The sequence below is a fragment of the Vulpes vulpes genome, chromosome 16 (assembly GCF_048418805.1).
Source record: "Vulpes vulpes isolate BD-2025 chromosome 16, VulVul3, whole genome shotgun sequence".
In the NCBI taxonomy this organism is placed as follows: domain Eukaryota; kingdom Metazoa; phylum Chordata; class Mammalia; order Carnivora; family Canidae; genus Vulpes; species Vulpes vulpes.
The window spans coordinates 74,471,121-74,492,987 of record NC_132795.1 but is presented as its reverse complement, the minus strand read 5'-3'; the positions used below and the strand labels follow the sequence as shown (position 1 = coordinate 74,492,987).

Genomic DNA, 21,867 nt, shown 5'->3' with positions numbered 1-21,867 from the left:
TATGCAACATTTGTGACAAGTACTATTGTTATTCCTAGTTTATAGATGAGGAAACAAAGACACTTGCCAATGGCCAAATGTTTAACTATACCTTGTACTGTGTACTATCTCTAATGTGTGCAGAGCACTAGCCTATTCACTGTGCTGAGGGAGAAGGTGTTCTAGGTAAGCATATCTGAGCTGTCTTAGGACAGCTTGCCTTTCTACCGTACTGTGATCTGCTGGGGAGACTTGAATCAATAGAGCCAGTTACAGCTTTGGTTCTGAGCTTTATACAAAATTTGGATTTTCTAAAGTTGATAGCCACCAAATATTCCTGGTATAAAAATATAATTAGCCCAGTTTACCAGTTAATTCTGTGCAAAATCTCAACAACTAATTGTTAGTCATGCCTTCTTTAAAATAAATTGTCACGTTTGTTAATTTGTCTGAACTTGCATGCAGAAAGCAACATGTAAGAAAGTAATTAGGTAGCATTCTGGAAAATTCCATAGGTCTGACTCAGAGTGAAGCCTGTCAATTTTCAATTTTCAGGAGTCCCTTTGCACAAATCTTGCATTGCCATTAATAATTATATGTTTCTAAAAGGTGATTACTAGGGGTTATTGTTTAATGGACTGGAGTTTCTGTTTGGGAAGGTAAAAAAGTTCTGTAGATGGGTAGTGCTGATGATTACACAATAATATGAATAGCCTGAGTGCCACGAAACCGTACACCTAAAAATGGTAACAATGGTAAATCTTGAGTATATTTTAACCACAATAGAACAAGATTTTTTTTTTTTAACACAAAAAGGTAATTATTTCACCCAGGCCCAGATGAGTGAGGGTTGTCACTTTGTGTGATTTGCTGTTGATGTCGGGTGATACAAGCTAACAGAGAAAACAGCAAGGTTTGTGAAGCTGGCATAGGGAGGCAGTTCTAGTTTAGTAGTAAAAAACGGTCAACTGGAGCCAAACTGCCTGGTTGTATGTACCGGCTCTACTACATACTTGCTGTGTGACCTTGAATAAATTACTTGGCCTTTCTGGGCTTTGTCCCAATTGAAAAGTGGGGATGGTAAGAGTGCTTATTTTGTGGAATTACTGTGAGGATTAAATGTGATAATAAAAACACTTAAAATACTACCGGTCACAAAGTAAGTGCTAAATAGATAAAGAAAGATCTAGTTCTGAGTTCTACATGATATTACTGACATAAATATATCTATAAATGTAAGTAAGTATAAATCACACATTTATTTTTTATTTTGTTTTAAAGGTAAAAGAAATAGGGGATTACTTTAAACAACACCTCTTACAGTCCAGGCACAGAGGAGCATTTGAACTGGCTTACACTGGCTTTGTGAAACTCACTGAAATACTAAACAGGTAAACAAAACAAATATCCTTTTGTGTATGTATTTAAAAGACTAAGTGTATGAACCATGAGTCTTTTGATGTTTAAAAGAATAAGAGTTAGTTGGCTTCAAACTCTTGGAAGAAATTGTTTTCTTAGGTTTCATTGTATGATTTACTGCAGATGATTGAGTGAAATGTCCAAACCAAGTTGTTCTCTCATTGAAAGGTGATTTGAAGCAAACTCAAAGATTTTGCTAAAAATAGTTTTGAAGTTACCATTTCATTTCATTGAATGAAATGACTGTTTTGTATGTTTGAAAATTACTTGGCATTTGGAATAAAATAAGCCTTCCAGTTTTTTGGATTTGTGTATATTACAGACAGAGAAACACTTAAGGATTTTGTATTTTTCTTCATAATTTATCTTATAGAAAATTGTAAAAGAAAAGTAAACAGACCAAAACCTATCAAGGGTTTTTCCCCCTTAGCTGGAAAAATACTTAGGTAGATTTCATATATTTAGCCAAATGTATTTTTTTGACGTTATAGGTGCTGATAATTTCATTCATTCATATAATAGATTTCCTCCAAAGAGCTTGTAAGGAAACCTTAAATTACTTAATGACTAAGTGTTCATGGCAAGTGTTCTCTAAATAAAAGGTAGTATTTTCCAGGAAAACATTTCCATTGCCTGGAAACTTTTTGAAATGAAGCAGAGTTCTGCCAGTCTTGTAGCCTCAGCAAACATTTTATTTTGGGCTGGTAAGACATCTACTCCCTGAATATTTTTGAAACATTTTTTTCACACTCCTGGTAAAAACATTTATAGAGCATTTTGCAGTTATGGACTGCACAGAACATCTTTAAATGATACATTATAAAATGTCCCTGAGGTTAAAATGCTGATCTTGAAAATATTTTATTATCTTTTCAATTCTTTCTTTCCAGTGTAGACGTGACTTAGGAATATTTTTTTCTTGTAACACAGCACACTTCATTCCCTTCAAATCAGTTGTCAAATATATTTTGAATGCTAGTTGTGTGCTTAGTACTGTGTTTGGTTTGAAGGATATAGGACTTCTTTATAAGACAAGGGTCCTGTTCTTTTTTTTTTTTTTTTTAGGGGTCGTGTTCTTAAAGAGCGTATTGTTTAGTGTAGGAAATAAACAGGGATGAAATTCAAAATATTTAATAGATGGTGCGTCATGAGTACTGACTGACCAGAACAGACACTGGCTGTCAGCACCCAACATTGCTATACGTATGGATGTGTGTTAGCTAAATACCAGCCTGGAAAGTAAGACCAACACACTTGGGCAGCCCTGGTGGCTCAGCGGTTTAGCGCCGCCTTCGGCCGGGGGTGTGATCCTGGTGACTCGGGATGGAGTCCCATATTGGGCTCCCTGCATGGAGCCTGCTTCTCACTCTGCCTGTGTCTCTGCCTCTCTCTATGTCTGTCATGAATAAGTAAATAAAATATTAAAAAAAAAAAGACCAACACACTTGAGCAAGATAAACAATCCAATGTAATTGTCAAAATTTGACTGAAATTTACAAATTCTGTAGGAATATAGTGAGAGAAAGCAACAGAGGCTGGTAGGACTTCATGGAGGAGGTGGCATTTATGCTAATGCATGATCAAGGTTTAAGTAGATATCAGGAGAAAGGAAGAAACTTTTGAGCAGATGTACAGAGGCTAGAATCAGAATGGCATATTGTTAGGGGAGTGAATAATCCATCCTTATTGTGGTGGTGGTGGTGGTGGTGGTAGTGCTGGTGGTGATGGTGATGGTGATGGTGATGGTGTTAGTAGCCAATACCAAATAACTGGATAGATTGAGACCAAATCAAGGATGTTTAGAAAGTAGGTTTGCTGTAGTGGGGAGGGAAAAAGACATTGACCATTTTTTATCTGAAATAGATGATAGGAAGCATTGTAGAACAGAGAAATAGTAAATTTTGACACAGCGTCTTAGTTCTGTTTATATTCATTCCATTTATTGGCAGTGAGATTGTTTAAAAGTTAATCTCCTTAGCTCTGATCTCTCTCTCTTAAAGTAAGGAAAAGAGGAAAAGAATAAGGAAAAGAATATTTTCCCTATTGACAGCTCTCTGGCTGTTGTTATATAGATGAAGTTTGCATTATAAAACTTTCTACAAGTGGAAAACATCAGTGAGATTGGTGCTGATTGTGGTGTTGGTGTGTAAAAGTAGTTTTCCAGTTGGAACTACTGGGTTAGATAGATTGTAATGGCAGATTATAGTGAGGAGAGCCTGGAATCAGTTATAATGATCTAGGTCTAGGGTGACAAGAGCTTCCTCTCTGGTGATGGCCTTGGGAATGGAGGGAAAGAACTGGTATGTCAGTTAACATTTAGCCCCACATAGTAACAACTCTACTTACAACTTACTGATGCTTTGAAGGAAGCTGTGGATTTTATTATATTTATAATATACATTTATATAATGTATTTCATGATTTTATGTGTCAAGAATTAGGGGCATGGCTCAGTTGGGTGAATCTGCCAGCATACACTAAATACAGTATGGTGGCATAGGGCTGGCAGATGAACTGGTCAAGAGGATCCAGGATGGCTTTATTCATATTATGGCACCTTGGTGGGATAGCTGGAAGATTGGGCCAGGTTGGGACTACATGTGGTCTCTGAGCAGGACAGTGTTAAGGTAGTTGGCATTCATGTGTGCAGCTGGCTTCCCCCAGAAAGAGTTCTGAGAGAACTAGGCAGGAGAGGCACAGGGTTTTCTTTTCTTTTCTTTTTTTCATGGTCTTTTCTGACATAACCTCAGGAGTCTGATAGCATTGCTTCAGTCACATTCTTCTGGTTGTAGGTGAATCTTAAGGCCAGTCCAGATTCAGGGAGAGAGGAATTAGACTCCACTATGTGTTTGATGCTGAAGTGGCAAGATTGTGTTGCTGAAATACATGTGGGATGGGAGATACTGTGGTGGCCATCTTTGAAAAATGCAATCTGCCACATGAACCAACTGAATGTGAGTGATGGAGGGCACCAGGGAGTCCATGATTGTTTCTATGGTTTGATTGATGGTGACCAGAACAATGGGATTAATGTTAACAAAGACAGGGAAACTGAAAGAGGGAATTAGTTTGATAAAGATGAATAAATTTGTTTCGTATGTGTTGTATGTGAGATAATAATGGCATATCCTGGTGGAGATATTTAAGTCAAACTTGGAGATAGGAGATTAAGTTTGGGAGATATAACAGAAACAGAAATGTAGGTTTAGGAGCTGTCATTGTAACCATCATAGTTAGGAGGATTGTAGTCTTTAGGGGATGGTGTAAAAGGAGAAAAGAACAGAGGACCAAGGACAGAGGCTTTTGAACAGCTGTATGTTGGGTGGTTGAATGGTACAGTTGAAGGTGTTCCAAATAAATGGAACAGAGAGACTAGGCAAGGCCCAGTGCCCAGTATCTCAGGCACTCCTAATCTGCTTTAAAAAATCGCTTCATGGTTGTCACTCTTGGCTTTTAACCTGTTACAAGTTCTCAACTGTTGCTTCCAAACCAAGTGGTTCTTGGTCCCTTTGGAGACATTTCAGATCTGCTGAACAGAATGTTTTGCAAAGAACATCTTTACAATGTGTGTGGCTTCCTTTTGTTTGGTTTTTATTTTTAAAAGAAAATGTGTTTCTTTTGGATCCTTTTGAAAGCTTTTTATAACCTCTTAAGTTATGAAAAAGTTATTTTTCATACAACTTTTTAGAAGTTTGCAAAAAGAAATCTGGGCTTTCATGAAAATCCACTGATATGGAGGCCAACTGCTGGCCACCTCTTGAACTACAGCTGTGTTGGGAAGGAAGCACTTAAAGAGATTAATGGATAAATAACTGAAGAGTTAAACATGAGCCACATTGTTTGAATTGGTTTTTAATAGGATTATTCAAAATGTCTTCAAATGTAAACTGACTTCACTATTAAACAATCATCTAAGAATAAATGGGAATGGGAGATGCTATTTTTCTTTTTCTGGGAACTTTTCAAAAGCAACATTTGCACATATACACACATAAACAGTATATTATTTTTTTAAAATATGATTTTTGTATATTGTGCTTTCTATTTAGAATTTGATGAAACATGTATACTCTGAAAACATAAGTACGTGCCTACATATTTGATTGAAGTGGTTAGGAGCATTCAAGTCATAACTCGAAGCTTAAGTTTCTGATGAAATTTATATTTGCTTGTTTACCCTTTATGACCTTTGTATTTTAAGTTGTTTTTTCAGTGAAAATGAATAGACTCTTAAAGTAGGGTGTTAGGCCAGGGACCCTGGCTTTCATTTTTACAACCATGAATTAATCTTAACTAAGGGGACTAAATTATTGACTACAATTCTTAATGTAGAAGGGAGATTCATGAATGCTTAATATTGTCTTCTGCATATATGTGAATTGTTCTGTGTATTGAAATGTAACTTAACCTACAACCATTTACTGCAATAATTACAATCATTAATAATTATTGGCCTGAAAATATGAACTACTGACATTTAGCAGAGTTTGTCATAAAATGGTAATGCTAACTCGTGGACGTCAACAATGATGGTAGACAGAAGTAATTTAAATATGTATTTAAAATTTCATCAATTAATTAGAGCTACTATAATTTAAATTCAATAGAAGACTTCTTATGAACAATTGAATTATAATAATGAAAATATAATTTCCTCTACTTCACTGGAGAATGAAAGACTGAGTCTCTATGGAATATGTGATTGAGAAAGAAATAAATGTAGACTGTACTGTATGAGATTTGGTTAAAAAGTCATTCAACTCGTGATATACAATCTTGTCTAAACTTTTATTCACATCTGCTTTGGCAAATGTGTCTAAATAAAACACTTTTATTTCTTTTTTTTTTTTTTTTTTTTACTTATGATAGGCACACAGTAAGAGAGAGAGAGAGAGAGGCAGAGACACAGGCAGAGGGAGAAGCAGGCTCCATGCACCGGGAGCCCGATGTGGGATTCGATCCCGGGTCTCCGGGATCGCGCCCTGGGCCAAAGGCAGGCGCCAAACCGCTGCACCACCCTGGGATCCCCAACACTTTTATTTCTTAGTGCCCTATGAATTTTATTTAAAACATTAATAATTAAATAAAGAATAAGGTACAGTCTACTCTGGAAAACCATATTTAATCTTTATATAGAGAGGAAATCCTTTAAATTTCCCATTTCTATAGCAGATTGAAAGGATTTGTGGAAAGCTAGGGTGTCTTAACATTTAAATTCTAAATCTTGGTGTCTTTGGTTTTCGGCCTCTGAATTTTTATTTTTAAGCCCACTCCATAGTTGAGTCAGGTATTACCTTCTTTCTGGAACTTTGAATAACTTGTTTTTAAAGTTCTTATAGTAATACTGAGTCATTTAGACATAATCACAGAGAACTCTTGTTCTCAGTGAGTAACCTCTATCTCAGCTCTGTTAGTAAAGTCCCAAAGTTTTCAATATTCATTTTTCTCCTTGATCTCAGAGAATGGTTATTTTAAATATTAAGGGAACCAACAATCTAATCTGCCCTTCTAACCACTTTTTAAAATCCACTGTATCTTGCCCTTTCCCTATGGCCTTCTTATTGGTAATTCAATTTAGATTTGGTCACTGTTGTTACTGCTTGTGCCTGAAGCTCAGTCTTCAAAATAGCCCCCTGATGTTTTAGCCTGCAGTAAACCTCAACAATATTTGATGATGGTGAGGGAGGTTAAGATGACTTCTGTTGATATGTAGCTTTCTCACTGGGTCTCATTTGGGCAAATCATTTTTCAGGCTTAAAGTTTCTCCATGCTTCAGGGTTATGTTACCTTTTTAAAATGTGTGTGCACATGCACACAACCTTCACAGACATCTGTCACTGTTTAGTTTAATTGAAATAATAAACATGAACCTTGAAATAATAAACATAATACTTGACCAGAGAATGAATGGGAATTTAGCTTATGAAATAATTGGAGATTGGGAAAAATCTCTAAGTTAGGAAAAATAACCATACTGAAAGAGTTTGAGGAAATGAAGATAACATTTCTCAATTAACAATAGTAATAAAACTAATCAGAACTCAACAAAAAATAACTGTGTTAGCATACTTAGGTGGACGGATGAAGCCATCGGAAAGCCACTTTGTAGCCAGGGAACCTGATTTACTGGCACAAAATAGTCTAATGACCAATTAGTTGGGTATACAGCATATATAATTTGATTTCAGTCTGCGGGTTTTATGCTTATCTTAGAATACTTATCCACTATGAGTGAGATAGCCTTGTGGATAGAAAGTGGACTAATCTGCTTATGGAACAATAATTTGCTCCAGTGATTTGTTCAAGACAACACAAAGGCCTAAACAGTAGTGATGGCCTGCCCTCTTCATTTCTCTTACTTTTAGTAGAGATTCAGGCCATAGCCCCTTAACATAGGAAAAACAAAAACCAAAAAACATCTCCTACCCACGGCAGTCTTTTTTTTTTTTGGACACTGTTGAACAGGATAATCAGAATGATCTGATTCCTCCCACCCCATGCTCTCAACCACCACCTTCTTCTGTGTTTAGAAGAAAGAATATTGAGGTATGAATTGGAGCTGAGCTCCATCTACCAGCTTTGTTGACAAGAGGAAAGCTATTTAACCTCTTTGGGTCCTCTGTCCTCTCTGATGAAATGAGAGGGTTCAGCTTTCTCGGGTGTCTTTCAGCTCTGAGTGTACTACTCATTGTACAGTGCTGCTCTAGTTTCTGATTGGGAAAGTCTAGTCTGATAGAGGGCATGAAAGATTGGGGGAAGTTGGATCATTTTTAGTAAACATCCTTTAGAACTGGTAAACCATCTCTTAGGAGTATTTTGTGGATTAATGACATTTAATGAGAGGTTTTTATGAAGAACCTTGAATCCCTTGTAAGAATGTTACAATTTGTATGATGTACTCAAGACTTAAAGACATTGTGTATTTTGTATTAAGTTGACATGGAAGTGAAATAAAACAAATGATCCTTCAGAGGAAGAGGATGCCGTTCTTTGAGTGGAGAGGCCTTTGCTAGCAAACGCTGGATTGGAATTCCCCATGGCCGTGGCTGGGATTGCATAGAGCTGGCTGGCACAGAGAACCAAGGACTGCTTCACTCAGGAACCTTTCCCTTTTCCTTGCTGACCTCTGGAGGGTATAATGAGGAACCAAAACAAATAACTAGAGTTGTTGCATTGTTCTTGGGAGCCTTGCATGGTTCCATTTGTACCTCTCAATTCCTTCATTATCATAGGACCAGCAACTCTGGAGTTTTGAAATCACTTCCTTAGAAAGTCATCTTTCCTTGCTGGGGAGTAGACAGAAGGTTCATTGACTATTCAGAGCTCTAGTTTAGGCTGTTGTGTTTTTATAGGTACAGTGGCTTCACCATTAGAAGCTTTAAACTTCCAGCCCTCCTTTTCTACACCTGTTTTGTTTTGTTCCAATTATCTGCCTAACTGAAGGCACAGCTAATGTGCAGCCTCTGGCATCAACATTAGTTGTCTTTGCTTAATCGTTGGATAAAAGATTTTTTGAATCTCTACTGTGTACCAGATGTTGTGTTAGAAACTCTCTGTTTGACCATTGAGAGTATGATGTGGTGGGCCAGAGAGTTGCTGTGAACTTAGAGAAAATTACTAGAATCTGAAGTCAAAACATTTAACTCTGTAGAATTAAGACCTGAACAAAGGACTAAGGCCATGATGGGGCTGTGTTTTAGGGGGTATTCTTTTTTTTTTTTTTTAGTTGGGGGACATTCTTATCAGGAGCTTTGGGTACTTAATGTAATTTAGAGTCAGTTCTTGCTTTTATTTGGAACAGGAACCCAGGTAATAATGTCTCATTGAATTTCAAAGCAATTTTTTAATTCTTTTATTTTCATTTTTAGGCACTAAAAAATCAGGCGCTTTGTCCGTAGCCACACAACTAGTTAGTGACCAGTTGAACTAGCACTAGAATCCAACCTTTTTTGTAACTTCATATTGCTTCAGGGTGTAGCAGTTTAACAAAAGCTTCATTGATCACCTGTTATATATAAGAAATCGTGATGGGCAAACATCATAGAAAAAATGTTGATAAGACATGGTTCTCGTTCTTAGAGGAACTTGGAGCCCAGCATTTGAATCTTTGGGATTAGAGAAGTAAACTAGATGATCTACAAGGCAGAAATGAAAGGGTCAAGAAAACATTGTACTTGCTGAGCTTTCTGTCCCAGGTGATGAGAAGAATAATCAGGGTTACCTCTGGCTTTAATGGTGGCACCTCTTACCATTGGAAAACACTTTTGTTCATATTTTCCTTTCCAGTTACCATACCCCTCCTTTCTTTGTCAACCTGTTTTTTTAGAATGGCACCCTTAACAGAGTTGCTAAGTTATGGGTCGTTCATTTCTTCAAAAGGTATTTATTGAGTTCCTAATTGGGTGGCAGGCAGATACAAGTAGAGAAGACAGAGAGTGTCCCTGGTATGATGGAGTTTATAGATAACTCCATGTTAAAGGACATTTAGAAATTAGTAAGAAAACTATCAGATAGTAATAGGTAATTTGATGTGATAAAGTTTGGTGGTAAGGAAAAATATCTCTTTCCTTTATGCTAAGGAAGCATGTCTTCCTTTTTTTTTTTAAATTTTTATTTATTTATGATAGTCACAGAGAGAGAGAGAGAGAGAGAGAGAGAGAGAGAGGCAGAGACATAGGCAGAGGGAGAAGCAGGCTCCATGCACCGGGAGCCCGATGTGGGATTCGATCCTGGGTCTCCAGGATCGCGCCCTGGGCCAAAGGCAGGCGCCAAACCGCTGCGCCACCCAGGGATCCCCCGCATGTCTTCCTTTATGGAAAGGAACCATTTAAGGAAAGGAAGCATGTCTTTTCCTTTATGCAAGGCTTGAAGGACAAGCAGCAGCAGCTTTCTGGGAAGAGCTTTCTCAGCAGTAAGATGAAGTTGAATGAGCTTATTCCAAATATTTAGGATTTTGTGAATCCTAGGATAAGGACTCTGGATTTTATGCCCTGGGATTTTTTTTTTTTTTTTTTCTGAAAGTCTCCAGTCACATGGATATAAAAATAAAAGGTATCTTGAGAATTGTGCAAACATTAATATATATGGATCCCAGTAAGTAGCTTTAAGATCATCAACAAATAAGATACATAGTGTGTGTTGTGGGGTTATATATAGAAAAAGACAGAGGAGCTAGGATAGGACATGTGAGAAACAACATGAATGTGTAAAATAAATGGAGATAAGGTTTTTGTTGCCAGAAAGTAAAGTATGCTATATCTCTCGATGCTGTTTTTATTCTCCTCTTGACTCTTTTCTTACCCTGTACTTGGAATCTTAGATCCGTTTGTTCGGTGTCATCAGTGGATGATTTTTGGCTAGTGCATGGAATATTTATTTATTTATTATTAAAAAAATATTTTATTCATTTATTTGAGAGAGAGAGCATGAGTGGGGAGAGGAGCAGAGGGAGAAGAAGATTGAGCAGGGAGCCCGACTCAGGGCTCAATCCCAGGACCCTGGGATCATGACCTGGGCTGAAGGCAGATGTTTAATCGACTGAACCACCCAGGCTCCCCAGTACATGGAATATTTAAAGCATGAAGCTTATGAAAGCAAAAATTTCCTTTTACATTGTGGGTAGTTTTTCTCTTCTAAACCTAAATGGTATGCTGCCCCAAGTGTAAGGGTGTAGCGCCCCAACTCCAGTTCAAAGTCAACAGTCAAACTTGTTTTTATATTGTAAGCAGCTAAAGCTTTGCTTTACAAAACTTAGAACTTGAGTGAGTGAGAAAACTGGCATTGCTCATGACAGCATTAATATGGTAGACATTTGGAGATGATTCTAAATTATCAGATTATCCTTCTACTTTCCCTGAAATCCTCACTCTATTTTTGTTTGTTTAAGTGTAATTAGGTACGTGTTTTTCAGTTTCCTTTGTTTTCATCTGTATGAAGGAATCAAAGTCTTATGTCTTTATTTTGGATATCAGACTAGTACCAGTTATTACCTCCATGGTTGCCTGTGTATCATTTACTCTGATGTGATATGCACTATTCGAGGATTCTAAGTGTGCTGTTTTCAATAGCCAGGCTAAGAGTGTTATTTTTTGAAATTATTGTTCGTAACTGTTTTCAGATGGTGGTTATGACTGATGATGTTCAACTTGAGTAAACATGCATCATTGGCTTTGTATCAGGATTGGGAACAAATTCTGGTTTTGACCCCCCAAATAAACTCCTTTTTTTTTCATTATTTAGAATTATTTTAATTATTAGCAAATAAAAATAAAGTGTAATGAGGAAGCATAGTAGGTTAAAGTTTATTAACAATCAGTAAATAAATAGCTTTATTTTCATTGACACTCATTTTTCTCAAGCCAGTAACTTACTTAGTTGAATGAAGTTTCATTTGGAGTTGCTCTTACACCTGGCAAAATGGAAGTCTATGTTTATGGGAAAAGGAAAGGATTTTCTTCCTTCTTGTGCCCTTAGTGATAACAGCTTGGTAAATAAAGTATTATTTGGGAAATGAAGATATTGTCAAAGGCTTGACCTTTACTCAGTTGAGGTTACATATAATTACTTTCCTGGCAATTGAGTCTTGATAATTTTCTGGGAATTTTGTTGTATATTGGATTTAAATATACTTTGCATTTAAAATGTGAAATTAGTTGCTTTGTGTTTGCAGGTGAAATAATTTCTTTAAGCCAGTGGTGAGTCATTCAGTTAATGTAGGAAAGTTTATTAACAGTCATAAACGTTCCCAGTTGTCCAAGGGAATTGGAATACTTCCAGAATGAGTGAGACAGAGCTCGCGTCAAGTCAGTTACAAATAGTTATCTCCTGTGGTTTTTCTGTGGGATGTTTTAATTCTCCAGCTAGCTTTCCATCCGTATCACTCAGTTTGTTTAAAAACAACTCTAACCCCCACCCTGATAGTATATGTTCAGGGATTCAAATCAATCTGAAGGATAACCTGAATAAAACGTGATTAGGAAGGTAAATTTCTTAAAATCCATATACTCTGATAATACATTCCAAAGTCATAGGAACATGCTTTCTCAATTATGTGTGATTTGGAATTTTTATTTTCTTTTCCCTTTCCTGGGCATAGCATAGTGCCAGGCAAACTACTAGATACTTAGTAGATCTTTTTTCCAAATGAATGAATGAAATCCACTGAAGCAAAGAATAGAGGGTTTATAGTATATCTGTCATGGGCAGATTGCGGCAGATACAGAACTGAATATAGGACAAGCACCTTCAAGTAAGGGCTTTGGTGTCAATCTACATTTTAATTCTCCCTCTGTCACTTACAAGCCTTTTAATGTTGGAGAAATTATTTAATTTCTTTTTTTTAAACTTGATTTTAAAAACTAGGATTAAAGATTTGAATGTACTGGTAAGTATGGTGAACTAATCAACAATTGTATAGCTGGAGGACGACTGTTCCAGGTAGAGAGAAGGTCAGGTGCCAAGGTCTTGAGAGGCATGAACTTAGAGTATTTAAGGAACAGCAGGCAAACAATTTGTGACCAGAGTAAAATAAGAAAAAGAATTGTAGAGGATAAGATCAAAGAGGTAATGAGGACTAGATACTATAAGATGTAGTAAGGACTTTGGCTTTTATTCTGAGTAAAATAGAGCCTTTGGAGGGTTTGTGAACAGAGGAGTGTTATGATCTGGCCTTTTAAAAGGATTACTTTGATTGCTGGGTTGAGAATAGACTATAAAAATAAAAGCAGAGTTAGGAGGTTACAGTTTTATTGTAATTTAAGAAAGAGGTGATGATGGCTTTTGAAGACTGGTGGGGATGGGAAACAGTGATCTGAATCTGGATGTAATTTGAAGGTAGAACAGAATAGACAGGATATATTGACCGATTGGATTTGGTATTTGAGAGAGAGAAAGAAAAAAAAAGAGAAAGGATGATCCTGAAACTTTTGACCTAGATGTATCTTTCATATGATATGATGGGGAAGACTGCCAGAGTAGATTTTTCGAGGAAGACCATCAGTTTAGTCTGGGGTATGTTGAGCTTGAGGTGTGTCTAATAGATACCTCAAGATTGAGACTGCTCTGGGTCTACTTAATTTTGCAGAAGCATGTTCTTTAGAATTTTCTTTTCATGAGGATCTCTGGGAGGCCAACTTACTATTTGTCTCAAATTGTCTTTATCTTACCTTCACTTTTTTTTTTTTTTTTTCCCGCTCCCACCCCTTTTTTTTTTTTAAGATTTTATTTATTTATTCATGAGAGACAGAGAGAGAGAGGCAGAGACACAGGCAGAGGGAAAAGCAGGCTCCATGCAGGGAGCCCGATGTGGGACTCGATCCTGGGACTCTAGGATCACGCCCTGGGCTGAAGGCAAACACTAAACCGCTGAGCCACCCAGGGATCCCTTACCTCTACTTTTGAATGTAGTTTAGCTGGTTATAGAATTCTGGTTAACAGTTATTTTCTCTCAGTGCTTTGAAGATACTATGTCTTTTATTATTGCCAGTGAGAAACTTGTCTTTGGTAAAATTGATTTCCTTTGTAAGGTATCCTATTTTTTCTTTCATCTTCTGTGGCTTTTAAGGTTTTCTTAATCACAGTTTCACTGTGACATGCCTAGGTATGGGTTTATTTACTTGGAATGAGTACTTGGAATATACTTGGAATCTAAGACCTTGTGACTTTCTTCAATTCTGGAAATTTTCTAGATATTTCTTAGAGTATTTTTCTTCTAGACATTCCCACTTTATGTAACCTTGCTTAAAGTATATTTGTTTCTCTGGAGCTATCATGTGTATGTATGTACACACATACATATATGTGTGCACATATATATTTTGTGTTTTTGTCTTCTTTCTCTGTAATGTTCTGGGCATATTTCCTGGAAAACTGTTGTCTGAGTCATTAATTCTCTAGACTTTATCTTATCTGTTACCTTTTTTGGAAATACATTTTTATTTCCAGTGTTTCCTGTATCTTTTTCTTTTATAAAGATTTTTTTAGTTAGTTAGAGAGAGTAAGTATGAGCAGGGGAGAGACAGAGGAAGAGAGAGAGAAAATCTCAAACAGACTCTGCACTGAGCCTGACTTAGGACTCCATCTTACAACCCTGAGATTATGACCTGAGTTGAAATCAGGAGTCAGATACTTAACCAACTGAGCCACCCAGGCATCCCCCAACCCCATTTTTCATAATTTCTTCCTCTTTTTAAATAGAAGTTATTCCTTATCTCTTGAGTATTCTTAACAGTTATTTTAAGGTCTTTGTCAGACTGTTCCATAAAAATAAGTTTCATATGGAATGACTTTATGTTCAAATTACTGCTTTTTAAAATTGATTTTCTTAATATAAAACATCTCTGTGTTTTAAATTTTGATTTACTGACTATCTAATTGGGAGTCTTTTTGGTCTCTATTTATTTTCCTTTGGCTCATTCTTCTCCATCAGAGAAACTAGATTAGATAGTGGCATTTTGGGTCTCATCTCCCACCCAAAGTTATACTGGGAATATTACAGATCTGGTCATCAAGCTAGTAGTCAGCCTGGTTTGGGGTTTCCCTGGGCCAGTGACTTTTTCTACTGTTGCAGTTCTGGCAATAGCCTTTCTCCAACTTCCTTTCATGGGAGAGGAAGCCCTAAAATTTCCCACTTCCTGGGCCTGAGGTGAGTTACCCTTCAGGAACTGACTTCTTGGCCATCATTGCTGCTTTCAGAGCTGTAACCCCAACAGATCTCTGGTATCAGCACTCTTGCTTCTTTGCATTTCTATTCTGTTTTACTCAGAGAATTACCTTGTTTTTGACCTCAGTTGGTTTTGGGGTTCTATTTGAATATTTTGGTTATTATTAATATGTTTTGGGGGGGCATGCCTTGTTAAAAAGTAAACCAACTGTTCCATCTCTATCAGTTCAAGTGAAATTCTTTAAAGCTTGCTTTTCTCATAATAATAATTTTATTTTTTTAAGATCTTACTTTTTAAAGTAATCTCTACATCCAAAGTGGGGCTCAAACTTACAACTCCAAGATCATGAGTCACATGTTCCAATGGCTAAGCCAACCAGTCACCCCATTAATAGGTAATAATTTTAGAAAACCTGTTCAGTACATATTAAATACTTAAATACTTCACCAGGACAAACTCATTTAATCTCATCCCCCCCCCCCCAAAAAAAACCCCTTTCATTTTATAAAAGAGGAAAGTAAAAAATGGGGAGGTTTCATAACTTGTCCTGGATCACACAACTATTAAGTGGCAGAGTGAGGATTCTAAACTAAATAACTTGGATCTGTAGTCTGTCTTCCTAGCCACTGTCATGTACTCTCCCACCTGGCAGTTGGGGAAAATCAGACCTTTTCACAGACTTGTTTGTTGCAAAGTAAGATAAGATGTGAAAAGTCTAGTGTTGTATCTGATGTATAATAACATTGAGTAAATGTTTATTTTTCTTTCCTTAGTGGCAGGCAAATATATTTTCGGTGTGACAATTTAAACAAAACTTGTAAGTTCATTTAGTTTAAAATATAGCATGTTTCATTTTAGTAAGAAGGGTAGGAATTCTATTATTGGACTAATTTTCTTGTGTGGCTGTGGGGACAGGACTGGCCTGAGAGAGATGCAGAGCTAGGAAGCTAGGGAATCAGAGAAATAGGGTACAGTGCAAAGTCTAAATTGAAAACCAGACAACTGAAGGATTCTACAGAAAAGCTGGTGATCCTAGGGAATTCCAGATCAAGATACTGTGTGGACTAGATGGGAGGGAGCTGGTGCCTTGAGCATTTCCCAGAGCTCCTGAGGTTCCTGTATCCTTGGGAGTGAGCCAGAGAGGACTTTGGTGAGGGTACTTTGCCAGCCTTGACCTCTTTGAGTGTTCACTAACCTTTGTTTTCAATTCCCCAAATTAACAAGGAGCATTTAGTCTTAGTGTGCAACACTCAAGGGAATAAATCAATTGGTTAGCTGTTTATAGGTATGATAGCCAAGAATCTAAATTAGGGAATTGCCTCTGGGCCCTGAAACAACTATTTCCTCCTCTCCTGCTTCGCCAAGCCTACACATCTGGGCCTTCCACCATTCTGCCTACACATCCTCCGAGCCCAGCTCAAATCCACCCCTGTACTGACCCCCTGTATACCTTGTGTCTAGTTCCCTGAAATACATTAGAGACTTTAAGAAAGGAAATGTCCTTGTGAGATATAATATTTGGAGTAAGTTTTATTGATTTGTATGAATAGGGATAAGTGTAGAGATCGTAAACAAATGCTTAGTTGGGAATATGGAGTGTGTGTGTGTGTGTGTGTGTGTGTGTGTGTAGCATGTGTGTTAGAATGGGGACCAGCAAAGTATACAGCCTTGCTAGAACAGAAGGCTATAGGAATGTGGAAAAAATTTTAAGGTTAGACTCACGCTGGAATATTTGATTAAGATGGAAAAGGAATTAGATCAAGATTTGTTAACAGTCATGAGCCCTTGTAAATTCAGGCAAGGAAGGATGATGCATGGTGAGGTGGCCTGGTCTCATCTCAGACCTGCCTACACTTTTCAGATTGGTTGGTTTTGCTAGAACCTCTGTGTGCTAGGTCAAGCAGGCTCAGGCGAGGCTCATGGGCAGTGTTGAGGAGCATTACTGAGCTAGTATTTATTGTACTCGTATTTCAGTCACTTGAAAAGAAAATAAGGAAATAGGAAAATACCCCTTCTTTCTTACAGTTCCTTTTCCCTCTTAGTTTTTCCTATATAGTCAATCCCTATAGAAGACTTGACCATAGACTGCAACATTATCTATAAGCCAGTCCTACATTGCCAATGGCCCTGTGGTGGGGAAAAGAACAGGTAAATGAAATCTATATGTAATCTTAGATCAAGTAGTTTTTACTTTATTTACGTCTGTGACTCCAATTTTTTGGATGGATTATATCACAAAAGATGTCTTTTGCTTTGATTTTCCTTTTCTTTTCTCTGTTTACCCATTGCGGAGTAAATTAACCCAAATATACTTAAAAGACTGTGAAGAATGAGCAAAGGAAGATTATAATCTATAATCTTCCATATCATCAGCATTTAAGAGCTCTGGGAAATTTGGATTTCAGTTTTTGATTGAGTAACTGTATGAGAATTATACCATGCTGGCAATGTTAGTAATAAACTAGATGATTCCATGAAACTCAAGGCATTTATCTTAATTTTTAAAAGATACAAATCCAACAATAGTAACTTCAATTCTTATGAATATAAAAATGCAGGAGGACTATTTTTATTATAAAAATTTCAAATATTACACACATGGATTTTTATTATGAGAAGTTTCAAATGTAAATTTTAGATATACATAATATATAAATATATAAAGCATATAATTTCAAACATACATATATATATAAATATATAAAAGTAGAGAGAATAATAAAATGAACCACCTTTGCCCATCACCCAGACTCAACATTTATCAGAATTTTTTGCCACACTTGCTTCATCTATACCTTTCATTATGGCTTACTGAAGTGTTATAAAGTACATTCCTCATTTATTATTTTCCCTCCTAGACACTTTTTAGTATGGATCTCTAAACAATATGGACACTTTCTCTTATGTCCTGACACAGCCTATAAATAATTCCTTGGTGTCGTATAATATCTAGTACATGTAAATTTCCTCTGTTATTTGAAAATATCTTTTTTACATTGGTTTTGTGCGAGTTAGAATCTAAACAAGGTTCACACTTTGCATTTAGTTCTTATGCCTTTGGATCTCTTTTATTTCTGTAGTTCAGATTGTTGATGGCTGGTTTTGGCAGCTGAGTGGGATGAAGCACAGGTGGGATGAATTTTGTAAGCCATGTGAGAAGAAAACTTGAAATCACAAAGCTTGGTGGGAGTGGGGAGATTGATTGTAACATTTATGGCTGAAATAATATTTTTAGGCCCATGCCAAACTTAGAAAAAAGTCTTTCAGAGTAGTAGTATTTACATATATTTTGTTTTATGCAACTAAATTGAATTGCTATTTGGAATATTTAATTAGAAATTGAAGTTGTCTATCTTATATCAAACTAGAATAAGAAAAAAAATCCCACATGTGTTTCTGAGAGATCTAATTCTCACTGCAAATTAGAAATCAGTTATCTTTCTACAGAATGTCTTCCACAATGTAAGAAAATATTTTTTCTTTGGACTTTATCTCTTTATTTTCATGTATTAATTTTAGTTAAATCTAATTACAATCCTCCTAAAATAATTGTCCATCTACCACTGGATATACTGTTTCTTAAGGTAATGTTATAAAATCTAGTAAGGCCTAAGGTTAAAAAATTTTTTTAAATAAAATGTTCTTAAGCACTCTAGAATAAAAATATAATAGAGCAGAATCTAACAGGAATGTCCAAATAACCTCAAATTGTTTATGCCAACTTGCTTTATTAATTCTCCATAGGATCTTGTTGAAAATTTTGTAGTAGGCCACATCATTTTGAAAGACATGGAAGTGATTATTAAAATATACCTTAAAATATACCTTAATATGTGTTTTCTTTTAATATAAATAATCTTTATAAAGATAGAGCATAAATTATAACAAAGTTATATTCTCTTTGTTGGAAATCTTGAGTTTTGCAGTATAGATTATAAAAATTTAATTAATGTCAGAACACCAAAACATTTTGACTGGGTATAAGCCATGGTATTAAAGCTTATTTTGCAGACAAGACACATGCTTTATATGCTTTTGTAGGAGGTGGAATCTTCAGTAGCTTCAAATCTTAAGACTTGTAATAAAGAGGAAAGGGAGTGAAAAGTAGAAAGAGACAATTTTTAGTTTCCCTCCTTCTAAATGTTAAGAATATTTCTTCCTTTCTAACAGTGTTGATGTGTATCAATAGTTTGTACTTTTACCTTCTGGTACTTGATTATTCCAAATGTTTGCTTTATATATGCCTTTTAGGTGCCCCAATGTGAGTTTGCAAAAGCTACCAGAACAGTGGTTATGGAATGTTTTAGAGGAAATTAAATGCAGTGATCCTTCATCTAAACTCTGTGCTACAAGGCGCAGTGCTGGAATTCCTTTCTACATACAGGTACCTATTCATGGGATATAGCCTATTTGTCTTTTGATAATTTGTTTTGTCTTTTGACAATCTCCTTGATGTGTGAGTTAGCATATTGTATAAGGGACAGCTCTGTCTTTTAAGTGCTATAGCATTTGTAGCTTTGTTGTATGTGTGAACAGTGTGTTCCCATGAGAGATTTGTTCTTGGAACAAATCCTCTACAAGATCAGTCTTGTAATATGAACAGAGTGGTATAGATTTCCGCCTGTGTATTAAGTAGGCAGACATCACTGTGGCACATTCACTGCTCACTTCTAGGAAATATACATGTTGCCTTTTTTGTTGAATTAGAAAAAATAGTCTTTCTGTTATTTCAGGACCCTTAAGACTCTGTAAGCAACCAGTATTAACAGTTTCTTTTTAATCCCTCCATAAAATGTCCCATGTGCAAAATAATTTTAATCCTAGTAGTAGCTAGCAATTATAAGTGGTTATTTCACATATAATATCTTATGTAATCCTTTTCAAGCCCTATGAGATATGTCCTTTGATCATCCATATATTGTAGATGAAGAAACTTATCTAAGAAGCTTAGGAAAGTCAAGTTAACTTTCTAAAAGCCCCAGAGATAGTGTGAGCAGAGTTAAGACTTACTTGAAGCCCAGGCAGCCTGATTGAATGGGTATGTGTGAGTGTGTTTTCTTTTTTTAATGCAGAAGAAAACATTATACACACTGTTTTGTCCTTGCTTTTTTTTCATTTAACATTATACCTTAAAGAATACTACATATCAGCATGCCCAGATATTACTAGTTGATACAAAAACATTTTATTTCCACAGTGTTGAAATTAAGAGGCTGTCACTCTCATAAATGCAGTGAATAAAAACCAGAGCCCTCATATACTAAATCAGACCTGAACCTAAAAGGTCTTTGTTTAATATTCAGTAAGATATAGTCCAGGAATGGGGGCAGTATAATAAAAGCAAAAAAATAAGTGAAATGAAGTCTTTTTTTTTTTTTTTAATGCCCCTACCTATGTTTTTTCCCTTCTTTTTCTTATTCCTTCCTCAAATTTCCAAAGTCATTGTTGTCTGGTAACAATGGACAGCACTTACAGAGGTGGTTGATTTGATCCAGAGATCATTGAGGTAGTTCTGCTGGATGAATTTTGGTGACCTTCAGGAATGAACTCCTCTCTGATCTGATATCAGTTTGGTTCATGTTCTTCCTGTAATTCATTCTGACCTCATTCGTGTTTTTGCATCATTTGTCTGAGGACAAATGTTAATACAGTAGCAAGGTCTAGTTGCATGTTTGTGCTATATTTATTCCACTTCTGGTTCCCATTTCGCACTAAATATTAGTCACAGTGACAGAGCAGTCAGGACATGCACTTTCTTAGCCCATCCTTGTGAAGAGCGTTATAACTATGCACACAGTTCTTCACAGAAAAAAAAACATGATTCCAAGGAGACATTTTAGTAATTGCATATACCTTTATTTATGTTAGTTGAGTAAAATCTAAATTATAAGAAAAATCAGAGAGGTCCTATTCCTTATAGTATAACCTACCTGTAAGTTATGTTCTCATGGAAACCTCTACTTACTGTTAACTATGGAGAAAAACTGCCCTACTTAATGAACTTATCTTTTGTGCAGATAATGAAGTTTTTTTGAGTGATCATTAGAAAAATAGTGTATATGTTTTCTAAACTTAAACATACTATGATAAAATTCTTTTAAATTTATCTATTTTGGGTATTCTTCTTTCATGGATTATAAAAACCTCCAAAGATGCAGAGTAGCTTGAAACTTTCACTCTTGGGAGCTAGTAGCTACGTACAAATGAAATAATCACTGCTACTCCTACTCTTAGTTCTATACAACCACTAATCTATTTTCTGTTTCTATAGATTTGCCTATTCTGGACATTTCATGTAAATGGAATCATAATGTGTGGCCTTCATGTCTGGTTTCTTTTACTTAGCATGTTTCAAAATCCATCCATGTTGCTTCATTCCTTTTTATTACCTCAGGTAGTTTAATATCCTATTTCTATGTTACCGTATACTGAAAAAATGTTACACACAAAGTAAACAAGCAGCTCTTAGAAATACAAATATAGGACTCCTTTGGAGTTTGTAGTATATATTTTTTTAGCTCCATGGAAGCTTCCTGTGCTACAATTTGATAGTACTCCAAGATGGAGAAGAGACTCTTTAGTAAAGAATTAAATAATTGATCAGTCTCCAGGGAGTTTCCAAATTCTTGCTAGAAATTTAATCCACAGGTTTTGTGTGTGTGTGTGTGTTTTGTCTTTTAAATAAAGGAGAATTTTCTTGTTGGTAAATGTATTATAAAAATGGGGATGCCTGGGTGGCTCAGTGGTTGGGTGGTTCCCTTCAGTTCAGGTTGTGATCCTGGGATCTAGGATCGAGTCCTGCATCTGT

The 21,867-nt window shown here is 36.1% G+C and overlaps 1 protein-coding gene and 1 long non-coding RNA gene across 3 annotated transcripts in view; one reads left to right on the top strand and one right to left on the bottom strand.

The window, feature by feature from the left end:
* Positions 1-21,867, top strand: part of THADA (THADA armadillo repeat containing) — a 329,408-nt gene that overhangs the window by 59,741 nt on the left and 247,800 nt on the right. For both annotated transcript variants that reach the window (XM_025992555.2, XM_025992556.2), the window contains exons 23-24: positions 1,261-1,370; positions 19,311-19,443. In XM_025992555.2, the coding sequence (XP_025848340.2) occupies positions 1,261-1,370; positions 19,311-19,443 (243 nt within the window). The remainder of the gene's footprint in view (positions 1-1,260; positions 1,371-19,310; positions 19,444-21,867) is intronic.
* LOC140595926 (uncharacterized) overlaps positions 1-21,867 on the bottom strand; it is an 89,969-nt gene that overhangs the window by 36,535 nt on the left and 31,567 nt on the right. The window lies entirely within an intron of this gene.